At 57.1% G+C, this 10461-nt stretch overlaps 2 protein-coding genes across 17 annotated transcripts in view; one reads left to right on the forward strand and one right to left on the reverse strand.

Moving 5' to 3' along the window:
• The window catches only part of LRRC56 (leucine rich repeat containing 56), a 20153-nt gene extending 10080 nt beyond the window's left edge, over nucleotides 1-10073 (forward strand). For 2 of the 7 annotated variants that reach the window (XM_073889834.1, XM_073889835.1), the window contains exons 6-13: nucleotides 5424-5520; nucleotides 5594-5833; nucleotides 6564-6747; nucleotides 7135-7311; nucleotides 7392-7456; nucleotides 7665-7801; nucleotides 7998-8131; nucleotides 9355-10073. In XM_073889834.1, coding sequence (XP_073745935.1) covers nucleotides 5424-5520; nucleotides 5594-5833; nucleotides 6564-6747; nucleotides 7135-7311; nucleotides 7392-7456; nucleotides 7665-7801; nucleotides 7998-8131; nucleotides 9355-9698 — 1378 coding nt within the window. In that variant the 3' untranslated portion in view covers nucleotides 9699-10073. Of the gene's footprint in view, nucleotides 1-5423; nucleotides 5834-6563; nucleotides 6748-7134; nucleotides 7312-7391; nucleotides 7457-7664; nucleotides 7802-7997; nucleotides 8132-9354 lie in introns of all 7 variants that reach the window. The other 5 variants (XM_073889836.1, XM_025862087.2, XM_073889837.1 and 2 more) reach the window with 5 other exon arrangements.
• Nucleotides 10074-10110: 37 nt separating this feature from the next.
• Nucleotides 10111-10461, reverse strand: part of LMNTD2 (lamin tail domain containing 2) — a 4968-nt gene continuing 4617 nt past the window's right edge. For 3 of the 10 annotated variants that reach the window (XM_073889821.1, XM_073889824.1, XM_073889823.1), the window contains one exon: nucleotides 10111-10435. In XM_073889821.1, the coding sequence (XP_073745922.1) occupies nucleotides 10111-10435 (325 nt within the window). The remainder of the gene's footprint in view (nucleotides 10436-10461) is intronic. The other 7 variants (XM_073889830.1, XM_073889825.1, XM_073889829.1 and 4 more) reach the window with 5 other exon arrangements.

Genomic DNA, 10461 nt, shown 5'->3' on the forward strand with positions numbered 1-10461 from the left:
ACGCTTAACCATCTGAGCCACCCAGGCGCCCGTGTTTTTATATTTTTAATAGAGTCTTTACACTTGCCTATAAAGTTTGTTATCAGAATGCTATCAGTTAGATTTCAGCTTCAAGGCAGAGAAACCTGTGTCCAACAGTGCGTATCTGGGCCAAACCCGGTTCTAAACACTGAGGATGTGTCAGTGAACAGAACAGACAAGAACCTCTGTCTCCCGTGGAACCGACGAGAAGCCCAGCGTTGGCTCCCGGGGTCAGGTTCATTCAGCCAGGCTCCCTACAGCGTGTGGCCCTCCATCCTCATGCATGTCCCCTCCCAGTACCCGATGGCTTCTGTAAGCACAGGCATCCTTAACACAGGCGGACTGAGGGAGTGTGTTAGATTTCTGATGAGCAGAGCACCATGAGCGGGGTGGCCTGAGTGGCAGAAATGTATTCTTTCCCAGTTGTGGAGGCCAGAAGTCAGGATCAAGGGGGACAGCGCTGGCTCCTTCCGAGGTTGTGAGCGAAACCCATTTCATTCCCCTCTCCTCCTGCTGGACTTTGCTGGCAAGCTTCAGTGTTCCTTGGCTTGTAGACTCATCAGCCCAATCTGCCTTCATGTTCACGCGGCATTCCCCCCGTGTCCGCATCCATAGGTCTCCTTTGCATAAGGACACCAGACGGCATAGTGCCCTCCCCCACTCCAGTGTGAGCTTGTCTTAACGAATGACATCTGCAACAACTGTAGCTCTAGACAGGGTCACATTCTGGGGTGCTGGGGTTAGGGCTCTGACACATGCATGTGGTTCATGTGTAACAGGGGCGTGCCCTCCTGTGTCTCCTGAGAACAGCAGGTTCCTGGCGTTCTTCCTGCGCTTCTCGGGGCAGACTTGCGCTGTGTATATGCCCACCCACGCCAGCCACTGGGAAGAAGACGGAGCTGGGATTGGCACGTGCTAACCAGGCCCCCAGCTACCCCACTGCCACTTGGAACGGGGCAGGACCCTGGCCCCTGTGAAGCCAGGGTTCCCTGAAACCAGAACGAAAGTAATTCCCACACATTCATGGTATTTTTATGATCATGAATGAGGTCCTTTTCCTGTTGTATTTTCTGGCTGATTATTACAAGTGTAGAGAAACATTATGCTGATTTAGAACACATTTTTTATTTTATTTTACTTTATTTTTATTTTTATTTTTTTAAATTTTATTTACTTTTGAGAGAGAGTGAGAGAATGACAGAAAGCATGAGAGAGGGGAGGGTCAGAGGGAGAAGCAGACTCCCTGCGGAGCAGGGAGCCCGATGCAGGACTCGATCCTGGGACTCCGGGATCATGACCTGAACCGAAGGCAGTCGCTTAGCCAACTGAGCCACCCAGGCGCCCCTATTTTACTTTATTTTTAAAGATTTTATTTATTTACTTGACAGAGAGAGACACAGCGAGAGAGGGAACACAAGCAGGGGAAGTGGGAGAGGGAGAAGCAGGCTTCCTGCGGAGCAGGGAGCCCGATGCAGGACTCGATCCTGGGACTCCGGGATCATGACCTGAGCCGAAGGCAGACGCTTAACGACTGAGCCTCCCAGGCGCCCCTAGAACACATTCTTTAAATCAGTGAAACACAGTTTTATACATGGGTCTTGTATCTGGCAATATTGTGTCTTTATTTTCGCCTTAGCAATACTGCCAAACTCAAATTCAAATAGTTTGTTAATTCCGTTGGGGTTTCCGTTTTGATGATGGTATTAGTAGCACGTTAGGAGGGTTGTCTTTCACTTCCAGCCCTCATGCTTCTTTCTCTTACCTTCTGGAGCTGGTTTTCGGTATTACCAAGACAGCAGCGGGCACTCTTGGTCTGTCTTTTATCTGAATGGGTGTGTGTCTGAGCCTCTCTGCCCTGTCAACATGGTCAGAAAGTGATAATTCACCTTTAGGCGGTCAGTGCACGGGACTCTGCTCGATCGTGCTGAGTTACAAGCACCAGAACACTGAAACCCTATTTGCTGGGCATTTTCATGCCCGTGTTCATGAGGGACCCCCCTCAGCCCCTGGTGTTGTGCTCCTCTGGTTCCGGGGTCAAGGCCTGACTCCCAGGCTGCCTCTCCTGCCTCTTATTCTGTTCAGCTGCTCTAATTTCGAAACTTCCTGTATGAGAAATAGTTGTGGAAGATCAAGAGCGTCTATTCCATGATGGCTAATTAGAACTTACTTCTAAAACCAGTCCGGATCCGAGGCCTTACATGGCTGGGGGGATCAGCATCCAGTTTTCTATTTCTTTAGGTGCCGGCTTTATCTAGGGTTCCAAAAATGTTGGCATGTACTTTGTTTATAGTGGTCTTCTATTTTTTTTAATTGTTGTTCCGGCTACAACTATTCCTCTTTTAAGATGGTGTGTGTTTATTTGCATAGTCTCCTTCTTGCCCTTCATCAGTCTTGCTGGTGGTTGTCCATTAATTTTTTGAGGAATCGGCTCTGGGCTCTGCTAGTGTTCTCTACAATGTGTCTGGTTGTTACTGCTTTCACCCTAATCTTTATTATGTCTTCTCTTCTTGTTCTTTTTGCAATTTGCTATTGTTTTTTTACTGGCTCCTTAAGCCAAATACTCAGCTTAATTGTTGTAATCCTTTCAGTTTTTTTTTTTTTTGATAAATGTATTTAAGGATGTGAATTTCTCTTTTTTTTTAAAGATTTTATTTGACAGATGGGCGCCTGGGTGGCTCAGCCAGTTAAGCGGCTACCTTCCGCTCGGGTCATGATCCCCGGGTCCTGGGGTCGAGACCCACATCGGGCTCGCTGCTCAGTGGAGAGCCTGCTTCTCCCTCTCTCTCTGCCTGCCACTCTGCCTGCTTGTGCTTTCTCTCTCTGTGTCAAATGAATAAAATCTTTAAAAAAAAAAAGATTTTATTTGACAGAGAGAGACACAGTGAGAGAGGGAACACGAGCAGGGGGAGTGGGAGAGGGAGAAGCAGGCTTCCCACCGAGCAGAGAGCCTGATTCGGGGCTCCATCCCAGGACCCCGGGATCATGACCTGAGCCGAAGGCAGACGCTTAACGACTGAGCCACCCAGGCGCCCCTAAATTTCTCTTTATGTACACCTTGAGGCAGGGTTCACAAATTTTGTATACTTTGTTGTCATTAGTTCTAAATAGCTGGTAATTTTCCTATTTAATCTGAGATGAAGCAAAAAAAAAAAAACTGCTAGTTATTCCCCAATAAAATAGAACTCCCCATTTTCAGCTGGGCACATAGCACCCAGTGTCCCCTGCACAGACTCTGAACACAGATGGAATGAAACAATAACACCAGCTCAGAAATGAAGACAAACTTGAAAGAAATACTGCAGGAAACCCAATCAAGAGATTGCACAGGAGACAGGAATGATACCACGAGCCCAGTTCACTGCGCGTGAATGCAGTCTAGAAGCCTGTGAGGCGGGCGGCAGATGGAGGTTCTGACACATGCATAACCGATCGCTGCAGAAGGAAACCGAAACTATAGAACAGAACAAATGCTTAAAGATTAAAGAAAACTCTTCAGACATAAAAGAAGACTTTCAACTACAGCCTGAAAGAAAAAAATCAAAAGTGGTCTGCCAACACCCAGGCACACCCTAACAGAGTTACTGACGTAAAGATGAGATCTGGAGGCGGCCAAGGGAATAGACCGCGTCTCCCTCTAGAAGACGAGTGAAGTCTTCCTCAGACTTCCCCACACAGACACTCAAAGCCAGAAGACAGCACGGTGGAATGAAGGCACGAACCGAGACTTTCATGCCCAGCCAGCATTTCTGAATGAGTTAGAGACCAAGGCAAATAGTTTAACTAGCCCCTCTTGAAGAAGTCACTAGACACACATTTCAGCCCAATTACGAGATGATGGGAAAATCCACTCAGGGCCACAGGCTGGGGACATGGGGCATCTCTGTAACCGAAAGGTTAGGGGGCTCTGTCCAGATGAAAGGGCCGGTCAGACATCCGGCAGGGAGCGTGAGCACTGGAAGAGGTGCCTGAGGGTGTCATCCTTATGTCACGTGGATGAAGGGAGACGACAAGTGTATGTGCATCTGAGCAGGGGGAGGGGCAGGGGCCAAGTCCTCGGCACAAAAATGCAGGGTGCACTTGGAGAACACAGGGAGACCCGGCAGCCCACCCCACAGGCAGCCGCAGGTGCAAGCGTGGGAGTCACGCACGGGTCCGCCCCACCCCCAGCCACTGGCCCCCACTATCACCTCGTGCCCAGCGGGGAAGCCCCCTATGCCAGGGCCCCCAGTGGCTCAGCTCTTCCAAGCAGGATTCCACACGTTCGCTCCCAGTTTGAATGCCCAAGAAGCTATTAGTAGTATAATTAGAAATATTAGGGTCCCTCAGCACAAGGAAAAGGTCAAAACAAAGGGTCCCGGAGGAGACCAGACAATGCCGAGAGGGGAGTAAAACTTCCAAACTTCTTCAACTAATATTGTGAGAGATCAGAAGATGTGGCTTCTCCGTATCTTCAAGACAAGAACAGCATGCCATGAAAAAGGATCAGCAATGAAGAGCACTTCAGAATTAGACGTAGGACAGCCGACATAAAAATGTCAGGGGCAAGGTCGGAATGAGGAAATCTCCTGGAATGCAGAATGAAAGGCAACAGCAGCTAAAGGGGACCAAGACGACCAGAGACAAGGGTCGTTCTCAGAGGACCAACACACCGGCGGCAGAGCTCCATACTTGAGAACAGGGAACACAGGGAAAATGCAAAAGAAATACCATCCAAACCATCCCAGAAGCCAACTGAAAGGGTCTGAACACTGGGCCCGGGCCCCGTCAGGGGATGCCGCAGGCAGGGGCAGGGCCTAGAGAGGCCTGGCCTGCCCATCTGCAGGGGAGAGGTAGGCAGAGGGAGGGTGGCAGGGGCACGTCCAGGGCTTGGGCAGGGGTGGAGTAGGTCTTGCAGGCAGAGCTGGCTGGGGGAGGGGCTATAATGTGGGGAAGCCATCCCCAAGAAAGGCCAAAGAGAGAGAGGAAGGGAGAAGCCCCCCGGGCTGACCCCACTGGGGAGAGGGCCAGCTTGCCCACCCCCATTGCAGCAGGCAGTAGGTGGGGCCCAGCCAAGCTGTCCAGCGTGGGCCCCACCACCCTACTCCTGCCTACCCGCCCCCGCCGGCCCCTCCCGCCCCCTGCCAGCCTCAGGCCCTCCAGGGGCAGGAGAAGGTGGATTCTGCCCGTGCTGGAGACCAGGAGGCTGCAGCAAGGAGGGAATGCAGGGAGGCAGGGGACTCTGGGGCCCCTTCCTCGGCCTGGAGGCTGCCACACACAAGCCACAGTTCACAGGCACCCCGGCACCTGGAGAGAGCCGGATGTGGGTGGTGGATGGGCACGAGGTGTGGCATAGGGCCTTCATGGATACAGACATGGCCCTCCAGCCCAGAACAGTGCTGACCAGCCAACCCTGCCCTCTACAGAGACCTGGGCACTTCCCTGGGCCACTTGCAGGTGCTGTGGCTGGCTCGCTGCGGCCTGACTGACTTGGATGGCATTGGCTCCTTCCCGGCCCTGAAGGTGGGTCTGTGGTGCCCTGGGCTAGGGAGAGGGTTGCCAGGCCAAGCCCTGGCTGAGCCCCCTGCCACCCCAGGAACTCTACGTCTCCTACAACAACATCTCAGACCTGAGCCCGCTGTGCCTGCTGGAGCAGCTGGAGGTGCTAGACCTGGAGGGCAACAGCGTGGAGGACCTGGGGCAGGTGCACTATCTGCACCTGTGCCCGAGGCTGGCCACACTCACCCTGGAGGGCAACCTGGTGTGCCTGCGGCCAGGGCCCAGCCCTTCCAACAAGGTGCGTGTGGTGGGCACCCACCATGCACAGGAGGGCAAGGTACTTTGTGGCCCCCCCCCACAATCCCAGGGGCCTCTCTGCCCACCTGAGCACGGGAGCATCCCCAGGGCACGGCCCCCCTGCACCCTGTGACTTGTTCACCATGAGCTCATTCTCTTGTATCGCTGGAGACCTTCTGGGCCCAGACCAGACCCCACAGGGCCCCACAGGCCCACGTGCACACACGCTGCCCCCCCCAGCCCATAATCACCCGCGTGAAGTCTGTTCAGTCTGCACATGGAATCTTACACACAAAGGCCCAGTCTGAAGCCCCCTCCGTCCCCTGCAGGCCTGAGCATGCCCTAGGTGGGAATGCACTCATGCATCGTGGGCCCATGCACACCCTCCACAGTTGCACACACCCAGCACTGCCCGTGCACACCTGGGGCTCATGCCTCCTGCCCTGCTAGGCTCTGTGCTGTGGGACCGGTGTACAGGGGCTGCCCAGCTGGGCCGCAGCTCTGAGCTCAGGGCAGCCCCACAGGCCAGAGGACACCACTGGGCCCTGGCTGTGAGCCCAGAGAGTGAGATCACATACAGGTGAGAGCCCAGGGTCCCCACAGTCCCTGCTGGGCCAGAGTGACCCAGGCCAGCCCTGGCAGGCTGGGGCCAGCATCACCAATCCTTAGATCCCCTGCCTTGCCCCACAGAGGGTCTGGAGAAAGCCACAGGACAGAGCTGGCCTGAAGGGCCCACTGGACCCAGGCCTGCCACACCCTCCCTCCTACAGGTGCCACGGGGCTACAACTATCGGGCAGAGGTGAGGAAGCTCATCCCCCAGCTGCAGGTCCTGGATGAGGTACCAGCCACACACACAGGCCTACCGGCCTCCCAGAAGCTGGACCAGGACTGGCTCATGGTGAAGGAGGCCATCAAGGAGGGCAGTGTCTTGGATGGCCTGCTCCCTGGGCTGGGTATGGCAGCCACTCACCGGCCTTCTAGCAAGGGCTGTCCCACCCAGCCTGGAGACCTTACTGACTGAGCCCCAGAAGAGGTTTCCACCCCCTACCATCCCCAGGAAGAGAGCTCTGTACCCCCAGCACACCCCTAGGCCTCTCAGGGATGGATAGCCACATCTAACCCTTCTCAGCCTGAATCTTTTGTTCCCAGAGCCCTGCACACCTGCCCCCAGGCCAGGATAACCTCCCTGTGAGCAGCATCTGCTGGGGCATGGGCCTCCAGACACACAGATGTTGGGTGGCAGGGGTCCCTGGTCTGTGGGCAGTTCTGGGGGAGGGGGGGCTTTTGGGCTGGCCAGCTGGTGTGGGTTTCCGTGACCTCTGATTTTGACCCTCGGGCAGATCATCCCCATGGAGCCCCCATTCAGAGACTCAGCTCCGAGCTCTCCTTGACTGAGACCCAGCCATGGGCCCCCAGGCCATGGCCCCTCTCCCTACTGGTCGCTGGGGGTCCTCTGCCTGAAAGCCTGCTTCCCAAGGACCCAGCTCCAGAGGATGACACCAGCAACCTCACCCATGGTAACTAAGCCATCTCAGCAGCAAGCTGACCCTGCAGCCCCTTAACCCCAAACCAGACCTAGCAGTACACGCTTCTTTAGGTGCTGGCCGAGTCCTCTGCGGGAACCCCACCAAAGGCCTGCGGGAGCGTCGACACCAGTGCCAGGTAGGCCCTGCCACCCCCAGCTGGGTCAGGACTCCAGGACTACCACAGGGGACCAGTGTCCTGGCCTGAGAGTACCCTGCCCCACAGCCACTGCTGGCCAGAGGCCCCAGCTCTCTCACCCCCTCCACAGATAAGTCCTACCTTCAGGGCACTCCCCACCCAGCCCCCTTGAAGGCTGTGCCCCCAAACCAGCCCTCTCTCCCCCTAGGCCTGGGCAGGTCCGGAGCAGCTGCCCCCACACAGGCTGAAGGACCTGGCTGCCTCCGTCCCAGGGCCTGATTCTACAGACAGCAGTGACCCCCTGGCCTTGGCGAGGCTTCCAGCCTGCAGGGAGCTATGCCTGCGGTGGGTGCCCCTCACCCCAACCGAGACCTACCACCACATGTCCTGTTTGGTGGGAAGGCATGACTGGGGACTGCCTGGGTACCCAGGTTGGCGGGAGGGCTGGCCACGGGAGCCTGAGGCTGGGGGATCATCCCAGGGGCACACTCATTTGGAATTGGCTCCAAGGGCAGGGCTGCAGCCCCCTCCCCCACTCTAGCTCCCTCCCTGGTAGGTCCCTGGAGTCCCAGCAAGAAGGTGCCACAGCCCCCTGGGGCCCTTGGAGGGGCCCTGAAGAGCAAGAGAACAAGTCCAGGCCCAAGACTCCCTCCAGCCCCCTATGCCTGGCCCCAGGTATTGAGAGTGACCCCACACACTGCCTTCATCAGCTCGGGCCCCCTTCCTCAGCTGGACTCTGAGACGGGCTGCAACAGGGAGGTCCTCTCCTGGGGGGGGGGCGCTTACACTTAAGGAATTCCGATCTAAAGTCCTCCTCCCCGAGCCCATGGGATCATCAGGCCACGGGAGCTGGACAGAGGGGGGTGTGAGCAGGGAGTCTAGACTGAAAGAGAGGGCAGGGTGGCAACGAGTGGCCAGGACAGGCCCACTGGGCAGGGAGCAGGGCACAGGCCAATGGAGAGAGAGGCTACCAGATAGGCCAGACTATGGCAGTGAGGGTGCTGCCCTTACCCTGCACATAGGGCCTGTGCTGGGCTCAGGACGCTGGCTTCAGAGTGGCCACGGAACAAACACAGGAGGGACTGCAAGGCAGAGAGACCCCACAGCCAGCAGGGTCCAGGGAGGCTTCCTAAAAGAAGGGTCTGAATTGACTGGTAGAACTGAGTGGGCAAGTCTGGGACAGGGCCTTGGGAGCAGGGGGCAGCAGGTACACAGGCTTAAAGGTTGGCCGAATAACCTTCCTGTGGGTTGGGGAGCCGAAAGGGCCAGGACGGAACTGGGACATGAGAGACAAACCCTCTGCCTTCCATGTGCTGGCAGGTGCCTGGGGGGGAGGAGGGGCTAGAGAGGGTGGGCCCTGAGACCGGCTAGTCAAGGGCTGTCAGCTACTGGGCGGGTGGCGGGGGGGGGGGGGGGGGGGGTTGAGGGAGAACAGGTGGAGGAGTGATGACAGGCAGTGGCGTCTCGGGGAAGAAAAGGGTACTGGAGCCTCCCATTCCAGGCCAGGTCCAGGTCAGCATGGGGTGACCATGGCCATACTGCCCAGTCTGCCCTGAGCAGGGTGGGGGGAGTGCCAGGGGCTCACTTTATAGCAGAGGTTTAGGACCTGGCCCGGGGCCACCTTGGGGATGGGATCCAGTGACCCAAAGCCAGAGCCCAGGCTTTGTGGCCTCTGCATGCCCAGCAACTATCAGAAGTCACAGGGCTGCAGGGACACAGCTTCCCAGGGGAGCACGGGAAATGGAAGGGAGGGATGCTGCCTTGGGGGGTGGTGAAGGGCTGGGGGAGGGGCCGCAGGGGACACAGTGTACACTGCCAACCTCGCCTGTGGTGACCCCCTACCTAGTGATCTCTGTGGGGGCCCTTGTCTGACAAGCTGTCTTTTCCTTGTTCTCCAGAGCCTTCCAGGACTTTGGGCTGTAACCTGACCCCCTCTCCCCCCAAGACGCCCATGCCTTCTGATTCTAGCAACAGTTACTGGGGGTCCACAGGCCTGCAGTTCCGGAGGCGGAGGTTCAGAGCCCTATGTAGCTTAGGGCCTGGCTTAGGGCAGGGACCTGGCCTAGGGCAGGGATTGGCTACAGTGACGGATCTGAGAGCCCTGGAGGTGACCTCAGGCCCAAGCCCTAGAGCCCAAAGATGTCCAGGCCCAAAGCCAGCACCAGATCCAGCAGCCAGATCCCCCCGCCTCCGGTGCATGCCACACCTGAACCCTATCACCCCAGCCCAATCCCACCCCTAGTGTGACCCCTCCACCCACTGCCAAGCTGGCCTGGATTGCGGGCCAAGGAGCCCCAGTATGGTCATGGGAGCCCCATGTGAACTCTGGCTTCATGGAACCCAGAGCATCTTGGGGGGTGTGTAATGAGCTTGACATAGGAGAGACCCTTCTTGGTGGAGGAGAGTCAGGGGCTGGGATTGCCAGCCGTAGGCACAAGAAAGATCCCAGGCTAAGAGAGCCCAGGTCCCCAGCACTGGCCCAGCTGCCCACTCCTTCCACCTGACGGCCCAGGCCGAGGTGGCTGGAGCGCGGCCCTATCAGCTCTCTGTCAGGTCCTCCAGATGCCAGGGTGCAGCCAGGCCTCCCATCCCCGGTGGATTTGTGCGGTTCCTCGCCCACGCAGGAATGGAACAGCCAGTTCCCTTCCCTTGGGTCAGGATACCCCCAGACCACGCGAATCCCCTTCGACTCTCAGGTGTACACATAAATGCCGTTTACTTCGTAGGCGATGTTGGTTCAATAAATTATGCAGCCGGCACTGCCTGCCTCCCACGACTCTCTCCCAGCGCAGCCCCTCGGTCCCTGGTGCCCACCCCCGCGCTGCCCTCCACCCGCTACAACCGAGCTTTCCAGTCGGTGACCGGCGGGCAGGGGAGGAAGCGGAAGCCGTATCTGCTCTCAGCCGTGCTCTGCACCGACAGCGCCACCATCGGGCAGCTCCGGTCCACCCTCTTCCGGCATACCTGGGGGCGCGGAGCCTGAGAGGCGCGCGGGGCTGGGGGGG

The sequence above is a fragment of the Callorhinus ursinus genome, unplaced genomic scaffold (assembly GCF_003265705.2).
Source record: "Callorhinus ursinus isolate GAN/ISIS: 27379988/994484 unplaced genomic scaffold, GSC_fseal_2.0 scaffold118, whole genome shotgun sequence".
In the NCBI taxonomy this organism is placed as follows: Eukaryota; Metazoa; Chordata; class Mammalia; order Carnivora; family Otariidae; genus Callorhinus; species Callorhinus ursinus.